Source organism: Tricharina praecox, assembly GCF_024521635.1.
Source record: "Tricharina praecox strain CBS 144465 chromosome Unknown BZA05scaffold_9, whole genome shotgun sequence".
NCBI classification, from domain to species: Eukaryota; Fungi; Ascomycota; class Pezizomycetes; order Pezizales; family Pyronemataceae; genus Tricharina; species Tricharina praecox.
The window spans coordinates 1,082,198-1,106,076 of NW_026250411.1; the positions used below are offsets into that span (position 1 = coordinate 1,082,198).

The window sequence follows — 23,879 nt, forward strand, 5'->3', positions numbered from 1 at the left end:
TAGAAGGCTACCCACTGCAGCGAAGTTCTACAACTTGGGCGAGCTGTTCTTCACACGGAGAGTAGTGTGTAGGTGCCTTCTTCTACGCTCGAGCTGGTCATACCGATTTTGTGGGTTGGAATAGAATATTATTCGAAGCGCCTTCTTCCATCCATCGTCACTCGCCATGGAACGCTTCTGAAACGCGCAACGGAGTTTACCCGCTGGACGCGCGTGCAATCATCATAGCTCCGCCTAAATAGCTAGAGAAGCTCTCACGATCCCAAAGTCCGTTTCTACTACCTGGTAACATACCTATCTCCGGTTCTGTCCTCGTAGTAGTTATCTGTCATACAAAGTGTACCACCGTATTTCTGCCCCATCCGGACATCTCCTCTGCAATAATAGACACTCCACCGATTGGATACCCATGTGCTGGGGCGGGGTGCAGTTTACGTGCAGTTTGCATGACGATATCATCAAAGATCCTCGTCGACTTTACCCTAGCAGATTGCTGGTAGATGTACCTACTCTAGTCTATGTACATAGCTGCACGACTAACTCGCTCGACTCTCCCCAACGATCTCTGCGCTCCCACCAGGCAGACATACGCGACGTGATATCGCACTGTCCGTCTCGATGGCCGCGAGAAATGTAGAAGAGTAGATCCAGGTATCGAGGCGGAGGTGTTCCGGTTAATGGACGTTGGTGCCGGACGGGAAGATTGTACGCCTGACCGTCCCAGATGGCACGTGTAAGACTGAGACACGGTGATCGAGCTGCCCCGCTCTCTTGAAAGTCTGTAGCCTGGATAATACCACGCAATAGAGCTCCGCGTGCCTATAAGATTCCCGCCTCCGCCACATGGCTCGAGACCTGAGAAAGCCATCGCTATCCATCTACTCCGTCTGCCTCCACTAGCCTTGACACTCCTCTGTCACGTCGAATCCAGAGCTCACTAGCTTCTCAAGCCACCTGTCGTCATCCCGCTATCTACACTTTCCCATCCCACCACCACACCCTCACACAAGCATGCCCAGTACGGAAACCGCAAGCCCACCGACTTCGAAGCTCCACATGAACAGCAAAGCGAGTGCTGCCGAGCGCGAGCCGGCCACGAACGGAACCACAGCGACAGCAAGCCGCGAGGCAGAGTTGGATTTCACGCTGCACCCCAACTGGAGTGCTGAGAAGGAGAAGGTAGCCGTCCAGAGCGCGTGCACCGTGTTCTGGAGCTCCTGGCTAACAATGATGGCGACGACAGATCCTACTCGGCCCATACGACTACCTCATTTCCTACCCCGGCAAAGATATCCGCAAGCAGCTCATAGCCGCGTTCAACGTCTGGCTACAGGTTCCCGAAGATGTGCTGGAGGTGATAGGAAACGTTGTGGGAATGCTGCACACCGCATCACTGCTGTGAGCTTCCCATCGTCGCCGTGTCTGCGGCCTTGTACTGATGAAACCTCCATCCAGCGTGGACGACGTAGAAGACAACTCGATCCTCCGCCGCGGCGTGCCTGTAGCCCACAGCATCTTCGGGGTCGCCCAGACCATCAACACCGCGAACTACGTGTACTTCCAGGCGCTTGCGGAGCTGGCAAAACTCAAGAACCCGGAATGTTTGACCATCTACACTGGTTCGTGCGCCTTCGCTTTCTGGAGATCTGATGGGAGGTGCTGACGGAGGGGATAGAGGAGCTCCTGAACCTCCATCGCGGCCAGGGTATGGAGTTGTTCTGGCGCGACAACCTCCGCTGCCCGACGACACAGGACTATCTCGAGATGGTCAGCAACAGTTCGTCACCTTACCTTTTTCCATCTTCGCACATGACTGACCCCTCGCAGAAACCGGCGGTCTCTTCCGTCTCGCCATAAAGTTGATGCAAGCCTGTTCGCCCACCTCCTCCGACTACGTCTCGCTCGTCGACTGCATCGGCCTAATCTTCCAGATCCGTGACGACTACATCAACCTGAAGTCGTCACAGTACCACAACAACAAGGGATTCTGCGAAGATCTCACGGAGGGGAAATTCTCATTCCCCATCATCCACGCGATCCACAAGGATCCGAGCAATATGCAGCTCCTGAATATTTTGAAGCAGAGGACCGAGAGCGAGGACATTAAGAAATATGCGGTTGCGTATATGGATGAGAAGACAGGCAGCTTTGAGTACACGAGAGACGTCCTGCAGGCTTTGCATGTTAGGGCGACCGAGCTGCTGGACGGACATGGTGGGAATCATTATTTGGATCGCATTCTGGAGAAGTTGGTTGTGAAGAAGGGGGAGTGATTGGAGGTCTACCCATACTATAGCTACGGGGTCGCTTATTCGTGGGATGATGGAATTGGATTGTACATATTCGGAGAGCTTGAGGAGTGATGATGATACTACCTATACTATACATGTACCTATTTATTTACGAGGAAACACATGTAGATTTCTGCCATGAATACAATGTGTGCTTTCCGGGATCTTCTGCTTCACAAGGCTGCAGTACTGCGTCAAATTTCTCGGCATCCGGAACATTACGTGTGTGCAGGGACTAGCGAGTGATCCCCGGTGAAGGCCAAGTGTCCTTCCACGCGGCGCGGCTCCCAGCGAGAGCTTACCATGTCGAGTACGTATCCAGAGAGAAGACACGCCGCCCGTCCTCCGGAGTTATCCCACAATCTCCCAATCGCCCACACAATACCGACACGATGATTTTCCGCTCCCTCACCAGCAGTCTGCTATGTCTCTCCCTCAGCATCTCGTTCGTCACAGCCGAATCGCTCACCGGTTTGAGATTACTGGTCGTCCTTGAAGATGCGGAGCTGAAGCCGCTGTACTCGAAGTTTTTGGGCGATCTTGAGGGTTCGTTCGCAATCGCAGTGGGCAGGATGGCGGAAGAAATGCTGACGGATTGAATTGTCTAGGCAGAGGCTATAAGGTCGACATCCAGTCGCCAAAGAACGAGGCGCTGTCGCTGTTTACGCACGGCCAGAGAGCTTACGACCATGCCATCCTGTTCCCGCCGAAAGCGAAAGGTCTCTAGACCTCCTCCTCCTTCCTGCCCCAGGCATTGACATGACTGACGTATCCCACTAGGCTACGGCCCCTCTCTCACCCCGCAAAAACTCGTCGACTTCGTGCACAAAGACGGCAACATCCTTCTTTTGACGTCGCCCTCCGGAACACCCGAGCAAGCGCGCGAGCTCGCGCGAGAACTCGACATCGACCTTCCGCCGCGAGACTTCCTCGCGGTGGACCACAGCAGCTACGACGTCGTCTCGGCCACAGAGTCGGGGAAGCACGACGTGATCCTGATCCCGCGGCCGGGCGTGTCAGATTCGACACAGAACTACTTCGCAGGCAGCTCGGGGGAGGGGGAAGGGGAGGTGATCGCTTTCCGTGGAACCGGGCACGGCTTGGGGAATCGCCCATTGTTGTTCCCCGTCCTGTCGGCGGGGAGAGCGGCGTATACCTATGACACTAAGGAGGACTTTGCGTACGCTGAGGAGCCGTGGACCGCTGGCAGGCAGATGCAGTATGTAACTGCCATGCAGGCGAGGAATAATGCGCGCGTGGTGGTCGCCGGCAGCACGGAGATGTTCTCCGATAAGTTCTTCGACATGATGGTTAAGGCGCCGAAGGCGGAGACGGAGGTGCACACCGCGAATAGGAAGTTTGCCGAACAGATCACTAGCTGGGTCTTCATGGAGACTGGCGTCGTCAGGGTCAATGCCGTCAGACATTACTTGACCAACACCACAGACGCGCAGGTCAACCCTAATGTCTACCGCGTCAAGAACGATATCGTACGTCCCCCCCTCCCGAAAACCCGAGCACTGTCCAGCCATACTGATCCCCCTCCGCAGACCTTCGAAATCGAGCTCTCCGAGTGGTCGTCCACCCAGTGGAAGCCATTCACCGTGCCGAGCTCCGACCACCTCCAGCTGGAGTTCACCATGCTAGACCCATACTACCGGCTGCCGCTGCTCGCCTCCCCCTCGTCGTCGACGCCCACCTCGTCAGTCTACGCGACCTCCTTCAAGGCGCCCGACCAGCACGGCATCTTCGCCTTCAAGGTGAACTACAAGCGCCCCTTCGTCACCTACATCGACGAGAAGTACACGGTGACGCTCCGCCACTTCGCACACAACGAGTACACGCGCTCCTGGGACATCAGTGGTGCGTGGGTATGGATTGCGGGTATTGCTGCGACTATTGGTGGCTTCACCGTGTTCTGTGCGCTCTGGCTGTATTCGGCGCCTACGGAGAGGGGGGTGAAGAAGACGCAGTAGTTGTTAGACAAGGGTTTATGAGCTTCAACTTTGTTTTCTCGTTATAAATCAAAACGGCTGGTTTTTCTTTTGTGTATGATATCTTGCAATGGAGGGGGATTCTCCAGCGGGAGAGCCAGTGCAGTGCGATTAAACACGGCCTAAACCAGTTATCCACGCGGAGTGACGCCTATGATTCATTCCCGATCGTCCCGCTCCCGTACTTCCCCAAGCAAATGTTGGTTGGGCATCTGTTCCGTCGGGGGACTTGTATCTATACATGGCTATCGTACATCTAGTGTCTGCTCTCCATCCTACCACCCACACACCGCTCTGACCCTCTTCTCATGCCCGACCAACGCCTTACACGCCCTAAGCCTCGTGACAACCCCCGCCTCAGCCCCATCCCACCTGACTCCCAGGACAAGATGTGTATACGCGAACACGGCGGCATCGACCAACCCCGGCGCTTGCGCCCCGAAGAACCACTCATCACCGCCTAGTATCTCCTCGAGCGCCGCCCACGCCGCGTCGGCGTCGGCATACACCTCGTCGGCCGTCAGCACGCCGCTACGAGTGCGCGCTAGCTCTGCGGCGGCAGAGGAACGCATGCGCCGAGAGAGTAGTGCGTTAACGAGGGGGACGGCGGTATGGCAGTAGAGTGACTGGGCGAGCGGGAAGTGGAGTGGTGAGAGGTGGAGTGCGTAGAGCTACGGCATAGTTAGCCACACACACACAGACAGCAGCAGAGAAGGAGGAGGAGGAAGAGAAGCAGGAGAAGAACGTACCCACGCATCCCTGACCCTCGAGTCTACGAGCTCCATCACGGCGGCAACCTCTGGCGCTTGCAGGTCGCAGCCGGACTGGGGCCCCGCCCACGAGAGGAGCTGCCGTGCGGGGAGTGCCTTCCCCACCGCGCCCGCAGAGCCTCCAGCACTGGCGGCTGGGAGGAGGAACGGTAGCTGCCCGGATGGCGACGCGTGGTTGCTTGAGGGGACGTTGGTGTATTCCACACCGCAAAATTTTAGGTACGCCTGGAGGTATAGTCAGCGCCCGGTGCTCGGGGAGGGGGGGGGGGGAGGGGGGAAGGGGGGGTAGTACCTGCCACTTGAGACAGCTCGGATTGAAGCTTGGCGCGTCTCGTCCTTCGGAGTCTGGGGCGGCAAAAACGTAGAGGCGCGGTAGGGGCGACGAGGTCAGATCCGGCGAGCGGGCGGGTAGTGCCGCTGGCGGGTACGTGAGCAGCGGGAAGGCATCGAAGAGGCGCCGGAGCACGGGCGGGATCGGGAGGAGCGATGGGCTGCTGCTGCTGCTTGTGCTTGTGCTTGTGCGGGGAGCTGATGGGGTGGGAGCTGGTGGGGTGGACATGGTTATCGTACACACCGGGGAACGAGGGTTGGATATGGTGGGATGTGCATCGTGGTGGAGACGGGGTCATGTGATGTGGGGTAGTGTTAGTGCGATTGAGTTTGAACTTGGACTGCGAGTGATGGGCTATGTGTAGTGCTCTACATATGCGTTCTTGGCGCCTTCCACTCCCCCCACTCACTCAACGTCTTCATTTATAACTGGCCCGGTAGACTACTGCTTGAGCCAATGCTCATTCAAGTACCCTATCTACACCACCATAGCCGGCAGCGGCACTTCCTCTCCGTTCCGATACTAGCTGATACCTAGGTATATCCCGTGGACCGGAACGGCAAGAAACCACGAGTTCGAGAAACAGCAGATCCCTATTGCAGAACAAGGGGATGGGGGCGGCACAGGAATAGTGTCACGTTTTCCAGCCCTATCGTACTCCGGACCGAGACATGATGAGACGTTTCTTAATATACACCCGTCCACCCGTGCACCCGTGCACCCGTCCACGCACCCAGCGCATCCTTTCCTCGCCCCGTCAGTCCCGTCAGTCCCGTGTGCCATGTCTCCGTCTGTCTATGTTACAATGATTTGATTCGCGGTCAAGTATGTATGTATGTCTTTCCTCGCCGCTGTCACCTCCGTGCATCTGAATACCTAGGTACGTCACGGGAACAGAAGATGAATTTATTTCCCCATTCCCGCACCGCCACCCTGCATCATGGCCTGGTTCTGCTCCGCAAAGCGCTGGCCGAGGCGCTCGCTGGTCTTGAGGAACTTGTCGACGCAGCGGTTGACACACGTCTCCTCCTTCGTCGATACCGCCTTCGACGTGAAGTCGTTGATGCAGTCGTCGAAACATCTGTGCTTGTTAGGATGGATGTCCATGTGGATGTCACAGCAGCGCGGGGTATATGCTATGGCTGCGAGGTACGGAGGGAGGGAGGGACGGTGAGGCACACCTTTGCACGAGGTTCGAGTACATCTGCATAGAACGAAGGTCAGCACACATCCGATAGATAGCTAAGCGGTGAACATCCGCCGCGCGTGCGGTCTGCCGACTTACCGTCATGAAATCCTTCATCTGTCGTCTCTCGACGAGCTGCTGGAACTCGCGCTGTTCGTTGGCATTGAGGCTTGTGGTGTGTCAGTAGTGGGTGGCAATAGCGACGACGACTACGACGACGACTACTACGACAGCGGGGTAGAGCGGATAGATAGGTGACGAGGTGAAGCTTACGATTCCATTGCAGCTAATGGCACGGGTTGAGAATTTCTAAGTAGAGGTGACGAATGCGCGGACGCGGCCCGAGAGGAGTATACGACGTTCCGGTTCGGATCGGAGGGGGCGGATGGCGAGAGTTGCGAGTTACGAGTTGCGAGTGGTGGTGGTGGTGGGTTGGTAGTGGTGACGATGATTACAAGTTTGTTTTCGGCACGCTAGGCAGAGGCACACCAGCCGAAACGAGCGGCGGGCGAAGGAGCTGGTGTTGCGACGGTTACCCTGCCGCAGAGGATTCCAGGGTCCTCCTGGCCTGGCCTACTCCGGCGAGCGGAGCGAAGGGGCGTTCAAGTCTTCGCTTGGTCGCGTTTATAGTCGAAGTCATAAAAATAGCAACGCCAGGCTCCAGCTGCACGGGTGTGGGTGGGAGCGGTGGATTCAAATTTCGAAGCTGTGGGGAGTTTTGTCCTCGTGGGGTTCTGCAGCTGGAGCGGACTGAGATCATGCTCCAGCCTCCGCCTCTACGATAACGAAGAGGTTGTTAGGAAGAAAATTTATATTGACCGTGATCGCGGATCGCTTTCTGACGTCTCTGGTGGAAGATCTTTCCTTGGTTTCTTCCGTTCGACAAATGCGACCCAAACGGTCCATGCACTATAAACACCTGTTGGACAGGAATCAATATCGCGTATCCATGTCGACCTATAGAGCGCCGAGTAGCGTATGACCTGCAGAATGTCATGATGTTGGGAGGGGATAGTTATTGCTCTAAAAAAAAGGTGGTGGTGGAGGAGGTGGTGGTGGCGGTGGTGGTGGCATGTACCCTAGTGGAGGTGGTGGAGGTGGTGGGGGTGAACAAGGCCCTGACGCGTTCGGAGCTCCCACTCTAGCCCTGCACCCGCCAGCCAACCAGCCATCCAGCCAGCCAGCCCAGCCAGCCCAGCCAGCCCAGCCACTCGCCTTGTTCGTCGTCGGTTCGATTCGCTCTTGGTCCTTTAGCTCTTTCCAGACGGATCGAAGGAGACGGACCGACCCAGATATAGAGAATTGGCACCTATCTCGAGTACCGACTGTAGGTACCCAGGCAAGCAGGTCAGCACGAACTGATTACGAGCAGGTACCGATATCAGCTCTTTTATAACCAGATTCGAAGCCTACCGACTTCCTGTTCCTCTCCCCCCGTGCAAGTGCTCTAGGGGAGTCCCCTCCGACACCCTGCCTTGGAGCAGGAGTCACATTCGCATACAGTCCCAGTGCGGAATCCGAGTTCAGCATAGTGAGGGCCCAAAGGATCGGATCTGGATTGAATCGTCCACGCGCCCATCGATATGTGTCTCCGCTCTGTCTCAGGTCGAGAGGCGGGGGAACAACGTGCTCCGGTGCCTGCCAGCCTGCGAGCAGCGACACTGCCAGACTAAGACTGCCAGACTGCCAGTCGCCAGACCGCCAACCTGCCAGACCGCCAACCTACATACCGTACCGCTGTGTGCGCACAACGAAACCAGAAACACACTTTGGACGGTCTTGGATAGGGTGCTCGCAGTCTTACTGGCCGTGACAGTCCGTCGGCACCGCCGCGAAGGCAAAGTCGGCTTATGTAGAGTCCGCAGAGTGCGCAGCGTACGGTGGGGTGTGGGGCTACTGAACCTACGGAGCCCAGCTATCTACTGTACTCTGAGTCTAACACCTATAACTCAGCAGTAACTACTGTATTCTGAGTCGACTGCATCATGTCTATGCATACTCTGAGTCTACTATACCTGTCTACTGTATGCTGAGCAGCGGTTCTCACGGATACCGTCCGACAGCTCATAAAGCACTCTGCGGAGTATGGCCGAATCTCTCGTCCCCGAGAGGATATCGTCGTCGTGGTCATGTCTTACGGTCTTTCTGGATCTCGAAGTCAAAGAGGCCATGAATATGATATGTACGTACTTACATACGTGAGCTAGCACGAAGTATTTTGGTCGTTCGGCTTCTTCGGTCTCACGGCCATACCGTAGACTCTTCGGTCTCACGTTACCCTATAGACCCGCCAGGTCCCTGAGTAAGAACGGAAACGTGTCTACCGTAGTCGTCCAGAAGGCTTACCTGTGCACCTCCATACCTATCTCTGACGCGCTCGTCTTTCGCCCCGTATTCTATATCTCCCTGTCTCTCTGTTCCCTTTTCGTTCCCGTTTCTATTCTCGTTCCATCCGGATTGTCCGTCTCGGTACCTACTTCTGCATACTCTGCTATACCGTACTCCTCAGCACTGTGTGAATGGTTATTCTTCATTCACTGGAGAGGGACACAGAGACAGACACAACCACAACCCACAAAACACGCCCAAACTCACACATTCCAGCTTCTTCCTCCTCTCCTTCCTCCCCGCTGCCTGCAGCCCACGGTCCCCCTGTAGGCCAGACTCTCCCTCCCCCTCTCCCCCTGGTCTCGCTATTCGCCCGTCCACTCCGGCCTCGCCATTCGATAGAACGGACAACCTCCCCCATAAACTCGCCTCGCCTTGCCCTCCACCCCCCCCCCCCCCCCCACCAACACTGAGCACCTACTGCTGCCGCCTACCTACCACCACCATCTACCATACAAACCTCCATACCGCTTCCACCCCCCCCAAACCAACTACTACCTTCTACCTGCTCTCGGCCACCCAACTGCATCCCCGGAGCAACACAATAATCAAAATAATATCGCCCTTGCTTTTGGCTTCCGCCCTCTCTCTCAACTACACCTCTGCCAAATTACCACCGTCCACCACCCACCCCCGTCGCCACTGCATAACTCGGCCACAACTCAACCCAACCCAACCTTCGCATCTCCACCAGCCAAACGAAACTGTGCGCGCTCTCCACGGTCATATTGCTGTATTCGGTCCGTTGCCTCCTCCATATTATCCTCCTCCCCCGTACCCCTCATCCACTATCCCCCTCCCCCCCCACACACAACCCCCGGTGCTCCTGCAAATTCTAGTCGGGAGCGCTGTTCCTTGTTTCCTCCCAGTGCAGGATCACGAACCGGTTCCATCTGCATCATCTCGCCTGCGCCGTTGCCATCTTATACGCCTGCCGTTCGCTACCTACCTAGCTATTTTGACGCACCACAACCACCCCCCTCCCCTCCCCCCCCCAAGAACTCAACTTATTCTCCCGTGCCTTTCAATAGTACAGCTCCATTATTTAACGCGCCCGCTTCGCTATCCCTATCATCCTACGCTTTCTCCTCCGAACGTGCGCTTACGCGGTATCCCGTCAACAAACGAAATACACGGCCCCAGCTCGTCTTCGCAACGAATCTCACGCATACGGGCGCAACGGGGGACTACGTAGTCGCCCGCTGCTCTGAAAGGGGGATATGACTATAGCGGACGTTCCTGGACCCTCTGCCGCCGCCGCTGCTAATGCTGCCGCTGCCGCGAATGCCGGTATTCCGCCAAACTCGCCTCCTACAAAGGCGTCCCTGGCGAACTGGTGGGAACGCTTCAAGAAGAAGACGAGAGATGATGAAAAGGGTACGGCCATCCTCGTGCGTTGTCGCCCACTCGCGACAACCCCTCGATGAAATCGCGGTGTTTCGTTAGGTGTTTCGGTGTCGCTAATGCCCTTCTAGAGCCCCGGGGCATCTTTGGCGTTCCATTGAATCAGAGCATACACTACGCAAACGTCGCGATCTCATTGACCGCGCCCAACGGAAAGCAGTTCATCTACGGTTATGTGCCCATCGTGGTGGCCAAGTGTGGTGTGTTTCTGAAAGAAAAAGGTAGCGCCTTCCTCTCGTGATCCTCCGCGACTGCCCCCTTGTTGCCCAACGAACCCGACCGCTGACGGTACTTTGCTGCCCCCCATAGCCACCGATGTCGAAGGCATCTTCCGATTGAGCGGATCGGCAAAGCGGATCAAGGATCTCCAAACCACTTTTGATTCTCCCGACAAGTACGGAAAGGGTCTGGATTGGACTGGTTACACGGTGCACGATGCGGCGAACGTTCTGCGGAGATACCTCAACTGCTTACCGGAACCTATCATCCCGCTGGACTTCTACAACAGATTCCGGGACCCTTTGACGGTGCCGCCGCAGAAGTTTGATCACGATGAGGCCATCAGGGTCTATCAGAGTCTCATCTCCGAGCTGCCTCCTCTCAACCGGCAGCTTCTGCTGTATATCCTGGATCTACTGGCCGTGTTTGCGTCAAAGGCCGATCAGAACCGAATGACGGCAGAGAATCTTGCTGCCATATTTCAGCCTGGATTGATATCTCATCCCAGTCATGAGATGGCGCCTCAGGCATATAAGCTGTCGCAGGATGTGCTGGTCTTTCTGATTAACAATCAGGACCATTTCTTGCTTGGTATGCGGGGCAGAGACGAAATCGACCCGGCAGCCGAAATGGCCAACCCCACAACGCCCGTAATGCCCGTAACACCCGTAACGCCCACATCCCTCCGACACTCCAAGACGGTAGTCGATAGAACACCCTCAAACGCGAGCGCGGGTGCAGACGATGTCCGAAAGTATGGAGGTCTGAGAAGGAACGCGTCCGTCAGTTCCAGAAAATCAGGTGGTGGCGGCGGTGGCGGCGGTAGCGGCGGCGGTGGTGGTGGTGGCCAGGTGGCAAAATCCGGTGGTGTAAGTCGAAGCAACACCCTGCCATCCAGAAGGTCCCCTCGCCCTCGCCCTACGGCGGGTTTCCGGCCTACGGATGGTTCCGTTTCTCCAAAGCCAACTGAATCAATAGGAACCGCGAGTACGGCGACAGCAGCAGGCAGACATGCGCGATCGCCGTCTCCCGGACGCATGAGGGAGGAAGTGAGCCCGGTGGAAGCACGAAGACCGGAGAGTCTTGGATTGCTGTCGCCAAGGGAGCCCAGGTCCCGACAAGTTTCGGGGCAGTGGTCGCGTCACGGCTCGCCAGTAACGACACCCACCAAGGATCGTGGTTTCTCCAACCTTTTTGCACTTTCACCGGATAATGATAGACCTCGGGGGAAGCTGCGGAAAAAGCGGAACCCCACGGAAGATAAGAACCCATCGGCGGAATCCTCATCGACATCACTGCCTCTTGCTGCGCCTGTTGCGCCCCTTGTCAGTCCAAGGGTATTGGAACAGCCGGCAGAAATAATCTCCGCCGCGCCTCGAAAATCAATCTCGCGGTCCACGCAGCCGTCGTCAGCGCCGATCCCAAACAATGCTCAAGGTTTCTCGAGCGCAACGTCGACCTCCACGCTAATGCCCACCATGTCCCCTACGCCCTCGGCAACGTCCAGCGTGACTAGCCAGGATAGCAATCTCTCGTGTTCCGACGCGACTAACGCGTCGTCTCCCGACAAGAAGAAAAGATCAAGATGGCGGTGGTCAGCGTCAAAGGTTGAAATGTGGAACCCGGGAAGTCCTACATTCGGAGGTTCGAACGCTAGCATAGCCGAACGGATGAGACGTACTTCACGAAGTCCCGATCGCACCGACCGCATGGATCGTACAGATCGTACAGATCGCAAGGTTAGTAGCGAAGGCAGTGGCGATGACGGGTCCAACAAAGGGGGTCGGCTTGGGTGGTTGAAGAAGCGGACCGGGAAACGCTCGGATCAGGATGATAGGGACATCCCGATTCATGTCCAGGTCCAAACGCTCCCACCACCACAATACCCACACCCTGCGTCACCTCAGGTGCAACCGCCGACGCCATCTTCACTGGGAAAACCGACGTCTCCCATCGTAGAGGCCGAGAATGAATTCGAAGAGGCTCGCCCAACAGGACCAATTCAGTCACCTGATGCCGAGCATCGGACACCTACGCAGCCGACAGGAGATGGGGAGATCCATAGGTCCACCGCAGTTTCACATCACACCAGCAGTTCAACGCCGAAAATGCTTGCCTCTAGCCCCGGTGAATCGCCTGGCACTTCTCCTGACTCCGACGTCACACCGAAAGCCACAGCAGGACATTCCCCGCATACGGACTATGGTCCACCGCTAGCATCACCACAACTAAAACCATCAGATCAACTTCCTCCTCTTCCCGTCATGCCACATCAGTCGAACGGCCACGGGGTATCAACTACCGCGGATAATCCAGCACCAATGCGGTAGCGAACAGTGCAGAGCATCTCGTGAATATACTTGTTATAATTTTCTTGATACCAGGGCTTTGGGGGGAGGGTGGTGGTAGTCGAATGTGTGTCTGAATTTTGCTTGCTGCATGGGTGGTTTGTGTGCCGGCGTTCTTTGCGACGATACCTGCGTACGTACATTTACGGAGTCAGTCGTTGGTGGGGGACTGGTAGGATGGCGGGGGTTGGGGGGGGCTTGTGTTGTTGAGGTGTACGGTTTCATGGGATGTGGGATTTGTCTCGATATTTTTTTCCGGAACAATATGGGAGTTTGTGTTTTGTCTGGGTTTGTTGGGATCCGCTTTCTTCTTTCTTCTTCTTTGCTTTTCCTTTTTTCTTCTTCTCTGTCGGGCTTATTCTCGGGGAATGCTTTTTCATCGATCGAGAGCAAGAGCAAGTGGATTCTTATACTCTATGTTTGTCTGTGTGGGCGTGTGTGGGCGTGTGTCTCTATGTGTGTGTGTGCGTGTGGGAATGAACGTGTCTCTTTTTGTTATCTACCAATCTGCTGAGTGGGAACTGTTTTTTTCTCTTTCATTTCTTTGTTTCTCTTCTCTAATGAATATGACGAGTACCTGGGTTGTATCTTATGATTGATGATGGTCTACGATGGGAATCAAAAAGGAATGGCGTTTTCGTTTATTAGGTCATTAGGTAGGGGATTCCTTGATCTGGAGGTGCAGTGTGATATCGTGTGATATCGTGTGATTAGCTGAGAAAGTAACAGGCTGGGGGAGTAACAGTCTGGATGGGAGGACCGGTCAAGTCAGCTGAATTCGACCGAGATCTGTGAGCGTATCTGGCTGGGGGTAGAGGTTAGTGGGGTAGAGGTGAGTGGGTGGATTCTTATCATAGGTAACTGCATCGGAGGCGGTGTGTACCACGGGGCGTGCAGTTACAGACTTACAGTCAATACTCTCCTCTACTCTACGATGATAGGTAGCAGGAAGACAGACTGGACTGGACTGGTAGTCTGTCACTACATACATGCCGTTCTGGAACCAGCGACGGTATTCGAGAAGCTGCGATTAGATGGGTAGCGTAGACAACTTGCCGTGGCCTGTGGGGAATTCCAGTCTGTTGCTGTTGAGACACTGCGATGCTCTTACAGGTTGGTACAGGTACAGGTACGGTATCAGTAGCAGGAGCAGGTGGGTTCATGGATTATCACTCACACTGCATACCTTCATCAACGCCGAACGCTACTAGGTAATAGAGCCATGCTTCCCCTTAAGTCGTTGGACAGCAGCGTGGATACGGAGTGAGTGTGTGTGTGTATATTGCCATGATCTATCCAGGCCGGACGCAATCAATTCTCAAACAAACAAACAATAAACAAAAGGCAAAGCCTCCCCACTGCGACGTCGCCACAGGTTCGTGGGGATTCCGCGCAGCGGACGATAGCAACGGAGCTGCATGGGCGGCTATTTTCGATTCCGCACATATACCGTAGTTGTTACAAGGGTCCACAACCCCCCTCGCCTTGCCGTCGCCACCCCATCCTGCCGCCATGTCCCGCGTACAGCCCGTAGCGACCGTCGCGCTGACAGCGCACACGGCTTGCGCACAGCGGCTCGCTATGCACCTTTCCTTGCACAACATCCGGGTGATAACCGCGAGCACAGCAAGCACATCATCATCTGCGCTCGCCGACATGGCCAGCGGCGTACCGATCCAGACGCTCAGCTCGACAGTCGACCTCCTCAACACGGCGGACGTGGTCCTCTCGCTGGCCGAGGACCCGCTGCACGCCGCGAACGAGATCGTCTACTCCGCTACGTACGCGGCGAATCGTGGCGTGTTCTATGTTGACCTTTCGCCGACGACGCCCGAGGTGGCGAGGAGGATTGCGGATGTTTTTGGAGGCGTGGCACTGGCCGGCGTGCCGAGGTATTTGGATGGTGCGGTGGTGGAAGAGGTGGGGGGGGGGGGAGGAGGGGGCGTGGAAGGTCTGGGTTAGTGGGCCTGGCGCGGAGGCGTTGAATGCGCATGTGGCTAGGGCGCTGAATGTTAGGGCTGTGGGTGACGGGGTGGGCATGGCGAGTGCGGTCAGGGAGGCGATGGAGGTGGCGAGAGAGGGGATACGCCGTGGGTTGGAGGGGGCGGAGAAGGAGGGGGATGCGGTGCGCAGGGTGGTGGTTGAGGAGTTGCGTATGATGGTCGCTGCAGAGGAGCGGATCGATATGGAGGATTTTATTATGGAGTAGACGTACATGAGAGCAATGGCGGGTTTGTTGGTGACCTCCACTCGCTCGGATCCGAGTGATGCCGTGTGGGTGGGTGCGTGGGCATCGTGACGTTTCTGTTCCAACGAGTGAAGCCTTCCGCCTATTGTTAAACTGCCCCGACAACAACAAAACATTCTTGGGGACCAAATTGGCTTAGTAAGGAGTGAAGGCCGTTGTAGTCGTAGGAGCGGAGGAACAATAGGGGGATGTGAATTGCGGTGGGGAGGGAGCAGGACGGTGGGACCAGCTAGGTCCGAACTTTGGTCCATGGTTATACTCTTTGAGGTGACACGACCTTCCTCTTCTCCCTCCGATCATCCATCCTCAATAACATCCTCGATCATTGTTCCTTCTTCTCACCTCGCTACATATCATCAACTTATCTATCCTATCATCTTCTTATATCCCTCTCAGCCACGACGATGCCAGAGCTGTCCCTCCAGAATCCACCCCCCGCCCTGACCGGCCCTGTGGTCCAAGTATGGGCACACCGTCGCAGCCCATCCGGGCTTTCCGCCGAAGAAGCTGACCAAAACCGGCACTTCCAACCCCCCGGGTTCCGGCCAGACATGCACCCATCGGATCTCTTCGATCTCCGCTACAACCGGGGCTGCATCCCGGGCCACAACACGTATCCTGGGTTCCGTTTTGTGGGCAAGCTCGATCCGAACCAGATGCTCCTTTTTGTCGCCGGCGATACTAATCCCGAGGGCGACCGCACCGGCTCCGCCGTCGTCTTCAACAGCATCTTCCGCGAGCCCCCGACCAAGTTCTCGTCTCCGGACATTACCAAGGCGGATCATGACGTGCTTGTGCAGCGGGCAGTGCTCCGCGCCGCCACCAAGGCGCTAGGTATGGTCCGCTGGGGCGGAGAGGGCTTCCACAGCGTCGTCATAGCCACTGATAACGAGTACATCGTCAAGAGCATCTACGAGCGGATGCCGGTGTGGCAGACGGACGGCTTCAAAGACGAGAACGGCGTCAATATCGAGAACAAGCACTTTTGGAAAAGGCTGCTGCGCGGAATGAGGAAACAGGAGGAGCTCGGTGTTCAGGTCCAGTATTGGTTGATTCCAAAGGAGTGGAACGAAGCGGTCCTGTATGCCGGGAGGGCAATCGTGAGTACTCACTCTTCTATATCTCATGCCGCTCTTGAAGTTGTACTAACTAGCCCCGTTCCGGTACGAATAGAATGCAGAACTTGACTCCGAGTGGGCGAGTTCGCCCGTTAATACAACTGAGCCGGAACGCGTGATAGTGACGGAATCCGAGACGGAGCCGGAATCCGAGGCAGAGCTCGTGGAAGCCGAGACAGAGCCGGAATCCGAGGCAGAGCTCGTGGAAGCCGAGACAGGGCCGGAATCTGAGGCAGAGCTCATGGAGCTCGAGCCAGAGCCCATGGCCGTTGAGCTCGCAGATTTGCCCATCGCCGAGGAATCCGCCGATATTTGGGTTGTTATGTGATGGAGCGCTATTATGCTAGGTACGCACGGTTGGTCAATGGGGACTTGTGACGGGATGGAGGATTGTGAGAGGAGTCGGAGTGGGAAAGAATGGGTGTCTGCATGTGTGATGGGACCGAATTTGTGCCGCTATTGTCTGTGTATTTGATTGTCTCTGGAGTCTGTTGATGTCACCATTCTTGGTGTCTTTATTTCTGAAGGGCTGTGTAGGCATAGGTTGCCGATGTCCAACAAATGTATAATGTATGATTCATCGTGCCTTTTCTCGTGTACGGGATATAATATGTTTGCCTTGTCGTGAGTAATTGTTACATGCTTTCGTCTGGTGCACTCGCGCCACTTCCTCGTCAGAGCTCCAAGTCCTCGCTGGCAGGGCAGTAACGATTTTTTGCTCCCAGTGGCACACATGGGATGTCACTCGGTAACCGAGTGGGATGCCGTGAATATAACTTATCTAGCGCCTCATGGGATGTGTATTAGGGGCCATGATCTACTCTATGTAGATATGTAGGACTTTCGTCCGATGCACCCGTGACCAGCACCACTTCCCTGCTATATAGAGCTCCACGTCCTCGCTGCCTTGCCAATAGTTCTGTTCATGAGGGATGCACTGCGATTTCGCTGTAGCTGATCGATCCCACCGAACCAAATCTACCGAACGTACACAACATCCGCTTCCCTGAAAGTTGTTTTACCAATTGAGACCGTGAGGCATCGTTGCGGGGCAGAATGACGATCGGATGCGGGTGGCCGCGGCCGTGGATAGACGTTTGTATGTACATCTTACCTATTCCCCCCGTGATTTACTAGCAACATCGCATGGCATTTTCTTGGGCAATCGATCTGAGGACCGTAGATATAATGTAGTGGCCATAGTATGCACCCGGGCGAGTGTGCTCTTCCGCCGAGTAACTTGCACAGTTGCATTTCTACGGCTGGCTGCTCGAAGTCGTAACGGATGATTCCCACGTCTCACGGCACCGCTTATGTGCGAGCACAAAAGTCAGACCAGACCAGCGCCGCGGGATCGTATTCAAGTTTCAAACATCGGACGGAATGTCGCTTGTCACTCTTGAGTGGAGGCTACAAAAATCGGTACTCCGTGAGGCATCACTGCTGTTAGAATATCGTTCCAAAAGCGAACTACAAACGCTCTCCGGCCTTCAACCTTTTCTAACCTTCTAGTCGGTGGTATCGTACACTCGCAGCTTTACTTTCCGCCTAGGTACCTAGCTCTGCCCACCTCCACAGGCTTCCGAGGCGTATCGAACCCAGTCCTGTACCTCGGCTACCCCGGCGTGATGTAAGGTAGAGAGATTTACGGAGGAAGTCGATACCGTGGAGCTTATGGAATACATCTGGGCCGAATATGTGCGAACCCTCACTGAGTGACTGAGCTTGGATTTCGGGCCCAGAGGAGTGCGACTAGACCGCAAGTCCCGTCGGTACCAGAAAGAAATGTAGCTCGTGGCCAAGGCGAGCTTGCCATTCACATACCTAGTTGATGCCAACTGACGTCCAGCCCATCCAATGGTGTTCCACCGTATATAGAAAAATCGTTCGTCGGGCGTCGCGAGCTTCTGGAAGAAATGGCGGATGTATAGTAGTTTTCCATTCCTTGGTCGAACCCGAGTCTTGAGATTCCGTGCTGCACTACCAGGGCAGCGGAAGCTGGCAGGATTTTGCGGCCAGTGCATGGATACCTCGGTAGGCTCCGTCGTCGGCTCGCCGCTCCCCACGTCTTTTTCGTCGATTCCGATTTCGCCGGATGGTGAGTCTCGACTCCAGCTCGATAGCGTAAACGAGTCAGCCGTGCGGTGTTTGTATTGGGGTGAAAAGATAATGGTTTGTCTAGCCCGCGGGTCAACAATGAACTTGTCCATATTCGCAAAAATCTCCTTCACAGAGGATCACTCACCAACGAAAATCATCACCACGAAAAACATGGATGAAACCACTTCGACTATTTCTAACGTCGAGTCTTTTCATGGGTGCATCGGTTGCTGTTCCTGTCATAATTCGTAGGTGTATGTAGAGCAATCATAGGTAATCAACAACGATGCTGATTTGGAGATGCCTTGAGGTTGAACTTTGAAATTCTCATTTACCGTCCCAAGTTGTAGTGGCGTGCATATATGAGCGACGCGGTATGATCATCCCCCAGCTTACCCTTCGTCCAGGTTCTTCGGATTCCCTTCGGATTCCTTCGGTACGGGCGATCTTCTATACGGATATAAATCGGATACCATAGGCGGCCCTCATTCCGTTGCCATAGGTAGGACGAATTCAGGCACGCAGTTCGCCTCTATTTTGAGTTAGCCCTCTAGAATACCAAGTGTCAGTTCTGTCGATGGTGTGTGGAATGTCAAGAAATGAGAGTAGCGAGATTCGAGAATGTGGCGGGAGGGAATTTGGCGGCGCAGACAAGTGGGGAGGAGCAGCCAATTGCATTGGAAGACCGAGACCGTAAGAGAGAGCCAGGGGTGAGTGAGTATCACCAGCAGACTCGATGGTGGTCTTAGTCAGAAGTGCACAGAGCTGGCGGCTGGAGGGGGTGTAATGGATGCGGTCTCTGCGGTGTCAATGCGACAAGACTTTCTCCTATCTCCCGGAACCTAGACAGCTGTCGTTGACGCTGACATCTGACGTTGACTCCATATTGGGTTAGATCGCCGGTGTCAACGGACCGAGTGACAGTTCAATGCGTGACATCCGTGTTGTTGCACCTCCATCCTGCCCGAAAGATGGATTCATGGCAGGCTGTACCTGAGTTGGCCCTCGCAGCCTTTCTGTCTTTCTGCTGTCATGTTGTTCTGTGGTATCCAAATATAGACAGCAGCCTTCCGTGACGACAGTGATGAATTATGTTTTCGCTGGATGGCGAAGGTGTCGAGCCATATGTTGAGATATTTATTTCACTTCCGATCCTCAAGAAGAGGGTGGCTCTGATGGTCACGGAACACAAATTCCTCCAACCGCTTTGACCGGATCTATAACTGCTTGCTTCATCCTCATCATCGATGCCTCGTATCGTACATCCGATCACTCGTCTTTCCTCGATGCTAGACTTCTGTGTCATGCAAAACATCGTGGAGATGGAGGGGAGGTGACCGGAGAGGAAGACGAGAGCTTCTGATACTCTTCTCTTCGTTTCTCCCTTTGTTTACTTCGACCGAGTACCTTTGTAGAGAGCGGGAGCAGCGGGATGCCACGGCGGGTTACCACGATGCTGTTTCGGGGATCAGGGAGGACTATAAACAAGGAAGCGGGGTGTGTATTCATGCAGTTGTGAGTCTCATGGGCCAGATGTTGAAATGACGAAACGATCAAAACAAACCATCCGTGAATCAGCCATGACGTCTCTCTGTAGCTTTGCGTTTATTTTCATCGTTCGTGTAGTCTGAATTCAGCGAACCCGGCCTTACCGTAGGCCAAATCGACGGATCCAAGCCTGCCTTCAGTATATAAACACCCGGGAATTCCCCCCTCCTCCTTCGTCCTTCTCATCCACCATCCTTCTTCCTTTCGACCCGACACAATCTCTCCTCCCTCACATCAACTCATCAAGCACAAATTAGTTCGTCTCCTACACTCCATATAAATCTTTCTCATAACTAACTTGCGTTGCATCCATCAGTCATGCATTTCATCAACATTCTCGCCGTCTTCCTCTCAGCCACCGTCCTCAAGGCCGGCGCCGCTCCCGTCATCGAAGACACGGCCGCCCTCGAGGCCGCTTTCGCCGCGCCCAACGCCAACATCACCGAGCTCCTCTGTATCCACGGCCACACCGTCCTTGCCGGTGTCCCTCTCCCGACCAGCGCCTACGACAAAGTCTTCTCTGCTGGCAGCGTCGAGTGCAAGACCTCGTGGACGTCTCCGACCTACACCGAAATCGTCGCCGCGTAGGAGGAGCTCTTGAAGGGGGGACACCTGCTACCAGGGCAACATCAGCAGATCCATGTGCACGCAGCTCACCAAGTACAAGGGCGGCCAGATCGGTCTCTGCGACCAGTACCTCGCGTCCGTCGATTGCGAGTTTGTCCACTGGTCCGTCTTGCAGATCCGCGAGCTCTGCGGAATTCTCGAGCTCGGAAATAGGGCGGGTGGAAAGTGGAAGTTCAATCAATACATTACTACGATTGTGTACTGATGGCTGGATGGGGTGACGGTGATAGGAGATTCGTAAATTTAGTGTTCGCTTTCTCCAGGAACATATGAATAGTAGCGGGCTCGAAATGGAAACATGATTATTTGTTGGTTTCAATAGTAGATGCACCCAAAAAGTGAGTGTGACAACGTGAATATCCGAATGGTGATGAGCAAAAACATCCTCGTCTCCCACCAAGTACTATTACCGTGTCTTGCAAACCTGCCACAATCAATCTCCGTCTCTTCCTACCTTGATATCCGTAAGCAGAGACACTTGGACTCGCGGATAGGAAACATGCCTGGGTCCAAATGCACACCGACCTCCGACGGTATGTATGCACCAAGACCCTCGAAGCACATGAAGCACTCGAAGTACATAAAGCACTCGAAGCCCACGCGATCCGTCGTAATTCCTGCCAAATCTCCGCACGGCACCGAGTTACATACCTACATAGAGTAGAGCAGAGGATAGTAGAGCACTATCGTCATGCTTCTTCTATTCCCGTTCCTGCTCGTAGGTATGTATAATTGCAACCATACCTACAATTGCAGCCTCCAATCCTCCAATACAGACACCACACCACATCACAAATTACAATGTTCCAGCCATGGCCCTTGAGCTCTATTGAAGCCTTGAAGATATGCATAGCTTGGAATCGCAGATGTCACAGGTGTCCGTCGAGCCTTCCGCGCTTAAGGTCACTGAAATAGACACCACCGCTACGAATAGGACTGCCTGCACACCTCCCGCGCAGCAATCGAGATTATATGGCTGGATCTCCAGAGTCCAGATGGTATCTGTAAACGCAGGGGGGAATTGCAGTACTAGTGTATCCAAAAGCAGAGACGGAATCTAGCCAGCCTTCACGGATAGAGTTGAGCAGCAGCAGTAGTAATAGCAATAGCAATAGCAGTAGTAGTAGGTAGGGTTTTATACTCCATTCAAGGAGAGAGAGGATGTACGGTTCGTGCAATGGGCATGGCGGATCACTCGGTGCTTGGCATCCTCGGAAAGGGTTCATCCGATCCCCCCGGGCCGTCGAGCACCGGCATACTTTGCTAGGCTAGTTCCGCCGCCGCTTCCTTCCACTTGTTTACTAGGCCAACAGACGGAGTTATCTCCGAGCGGGAGGTGGTGGAGGCGTACCTACGCTGGGGAGCCCGGGGCTGCTAGTACTGCCGATTCCTTGCATGACGTCCCGTGAGCGCTGTGCTGTGGTGGGGTAGGTAACGGGGAGTCATAGGTAATTAGGTGGGGCACCATAACCCCCCCGCACTTTGGCCAATCAGGACCGAGATTCGATAGTGCTTGGAATGAACCACTCATATGCACTATCCCCACGTCTACCGCCCGAAGTCTGACGGAGTTGATGAGACGGAGAGGCCTCGGTCTCCCGCTCGTGGTTTCAACTTTCCCATCTACCGGTAGGCGGTAGCATACCCGTACTTAGCTCGGGAAGAGACCACTGTCCCCTCCACCCTGGCCGCCCGCCCTCGGGAGTTTGACCTCACTCCTCGCTCCCTTTGTCTAAACTCGCTCCCGCTCCCGCTCCTGCCCAAGTTCCCGCTGAAGAATCCGAAACATCCTTCGGCAGCCCAAGCACTAGCTACCGGTAACTACTCTAACGGGCCTAAAGTATGCACCTACTCCACCTGCATATAACTCTACCTCCTACTTGGACTTCTTGGGTGCAACGAGTCATACCTAGCCTCATAGGTATGCCAACTACGTGGCGACCTGACCTGGGGATCCCGCACCACCCACAACGACGTTTACCACTGGAAAAGGGTTTGCGCGGCTGCAAAACTTAATCAGGTATTCGTCGGGCCCGCGACGACGAGACGTCAACGTACTCTACTCCGGCTACGTACGGTGTAGGAATGTGAAACACACAATGCAAATCACGAGTCCGAGCCCGATGTCGGGCTCGCGATCAAAGTTGAAAGAAATGCCAGCATCCGAGTCCGACAGCGATGCCCCGCCTGTCAGTGTCAGTGTCAGTGTCAGTGTCAGTGTCAGTGTCAGTGTCAGTGTCAATGCCGCGACTCGCGAGAAGCTTGAGCTTGCTGGTCCCGCTCTCCTCGGCTCAAGCGTCGCGATGCGATACGGCAGTGGCGCTTATTACCCTAGATCGTGAGTCATGAAGCGAGATACTAGCAGGGTCACCGGCGATCAAATGGCAGCGGCATCCGTCGACTCCAGGGATAGTTAGGGCCCAAGGGATCGACACGCCAACAGCCCCCCGCCGTTCTAAGGATCCGGTGCAGCGGCCTAGAGGTATGGGGACTATACATAGCACCTCTGGCCTCCGGGCACACGGCCAGTCACAGAACTCAGTGCTCAGTGCTCACAGTGCCACGGCCCATCACCACTACCAGCAGCACCAGCAGCACCGCCACCAGCACCACCACCAGCAGCGCCACCAGCAGCACCACCACCAGCACCAGCACCAGCACCTTGATGGATCATGGCCGAGCTGCATTGAACCCCCCACTCCCCTCCCTCCCGTGTTGACCACGGCGAAACAACACTTGAAGTCGCAAGCCTCGAACTTGAGGAGCTCCAGCTCGTGGGGGAACGGCAGTTTTGTAGGTAGAATACGGTTCTTTCGTGTTTGGCTGCAGGCTGTGCTGCAAAAACCATTCCTTGCTTGATCTCGGTCGTCGCACCGCACCGCACGGAGTCGGTATGTAACCCGTACTCTACATATGACATATGAGGGAATTGCTGGTATGTGTGGTTGTGGCACCCCCCCTCTCCCCCCCCCCCCCCCCCCTCCCCCCCCCTCGCCCGCGATATGTAAAAGCGGAATGTTGGCGGGAGGAGACAGCAATCGTTACGGTAGTCTAGTCAATCGGACGATCAGACAGCCGAACAGAACAGTCAGACCGTCAGACGTGAAAGCGAGCTGTCGTCAGTCAATCGGACGTTAGATAGTCGAACAGTCATAGAGTAGAGTCCGTGAAAGCGAGCAGTCATACTTGCCTGCCTGCCTGTCTGCCTGCCTGCCTGGCCCCCGCGCGGCGCCTGCATCGGGCTGGAAATGCCTATATAGACACCGGCACTCTACTCTACATACTATACATACGACGCAAAGATCAG

The 23,879-nt window shown here is 55.2% G+C and overlaps 8 protein-coding genes across 8 annotated transcripts; 6 read left to right on the top strand and 2 right to left on the bottom strand.

Annotated features, from left to right (window-relative positions):
* Window positions 1-766: 766 nt before the first annotated feature.
* BZA05DRAFT_395384 (isoprenoid synthase domain-containing protein) lies at window positions 767-2,478 on the top strand. The gene is made up of 5 exons (XM_051483430.1): window positions 767-1,179; window positions 1,244-1,398; window positions 1,456-1,619; window positions 1,676-1,777; window positions 1,828-2,478. Exons 1-5 carry the CDS (start codon window positions 1,012-1,014, stop codon window positions 2,271-2,273), a joined length of 1,035 nt encoding a protein of 344 aa, XP_051340550.1. The 5' UTR covers window positions 767-1,011; the 3' UTR covers window positions 2,274-2,478.
* A 23-nt stretch (window positions 2,479-2,501) lies between these two features.
* BZA05DRAFT_352201 (Dolichyl-diphosphooligosaccharide--protein glycosyltransferase subunit WBP1) lies at window positions 2,502-4,412 on the top strand. Its single transcript, XM_051481310.1, has 4 exons — window positions 2,502-2,837; window positions 2,900-3,010; window positions 3,072-3,781; window positions 3,842-4,412. The coding sequence occupies exons 1-4, from the start codon at window positions 2,684-2,686 to the stop codon at window positions 4,265-4,267; spliced, it is 1,401 nt and encodes a 466-aa protein (XP_051340551.1). The 5' UTR covers window positions 2,502-2,683; the 3' UTR covers window positions 4,268-4,412.
* BZA05DRAFT_372317 (uncharacterized protein) lies at window positions 4,413-5,739 on the bottom strand. Its single transcript, XM_051481703.1, has 3 exons — window positions 5,348-5,739; window positions 5,035-5,280; window positions 4,413-4,956 (listed from the first exon to the last, which is right to left on the bottom strand). Exons 1-3 carry the CDS (start codon window positions 5,612-5,614, stop codon window positions 4,561-4,563), a joined length of 909 nt encoding a protein of 302 aa, XP_051340552.1. The 5' UTR covers window positions 5,615-5,739; the 3' UTR covers window positions 4,413-4,560.
* Window positions 5,740-6,292: 553 nt separating this feature from the next.
* BZA05DRAFT_444268 (Tim10/DDP family zinc finger protein) lies at window positions 6,293-6,853 on the bottom strand (the record flags this gene model as incomplete). The annotated part of the gene is made up of 4 exons (XM_051486903.1): window positions 6,293-6,467; window positions 6,568-6,590; window positions 6,672-6,741; window positions 6,846-6,853. 4 exons carry the CDS (start codon window positions 6,851-6,853, stop codon window positions 6,293-6,295), a joined length of 276 nt encoding a protein of 91 aa, XP_051340553.1.
* A 3,327-nt stretch (window positions 6,854-10,180) lies between these two features.
* On the top strand, window positions 10,181-14,198 carry BZA05DRAFT_444269 (uncharacterized protein; the record flags this gene model as incomplete). Its single annotated transcript, XM_051486904.1, has 4 exons — window positions 10,181-10,337; window positions 10,436-10,564; window positions 10,674-12,648; window positions 14,150-14,198. 4 exons carry the CDS (start codon window positions 10,181-10,183, stop codon window positions 14,196-14,198), a joined length of 2,310 nt encoding a protein of 769 aa, XP_051340554.1.
* Window positions 14,199-14,414: 216 nt separating this feature from the next.
* BZA05DRAFT_435681 (uncharacterized protein) lies at window positions 14,415-15,451 on the top strand. The gene is made up of 2 exons (XM_051486376.1): window positions 14,415-14,823; window positions 14,894-15,451. Exons 1-2 carry the CDS (start codon window positions 14,444-14,446, stop codon window positions 15,138-15,140), a joined length of 627 nt encoding a protein of 208 aa, XP_051340555.1. The 5' UTR covers window positions 14,415-14,443; the 3' UTR covers window positions 15,141-15,451.
* Window positions 15,452-15,724: 273 nt separating this feature from the next.
* BZA05DRAFT_313483 (uncharacterized protein) lies at window positions 15,725-16,261 on the top strand (the record flags this gene model as incomplete). Its single annotated transcript, XM_051480349.1, has 1 exon — window positions 15,725-16,261. A coding segment is annotated over one exon (537 nt), but the record flags the coding sequence as incomplete, so codon positions are not given.
* Window positions 16,262-20,153: 3,892 nt separating this feature from the next.
* On the top strand, window positions 20,154-20,529 carry BZA05DRAFT_473336 (uncharacterized protein; the record flags this gene model as incomplete). Its single annotated transcript, XM_051488063.1, has 2 exons — window positions 20,154-20,201; window positions 20,262-20,529. Coding segments are annotated over 2 exons (315 nt in total), but the record flags the coding sequence as incomplete, so codon positions are not given.
* Window positions 20,530-23,879: the final 3,350 nt, after the last annotated feature.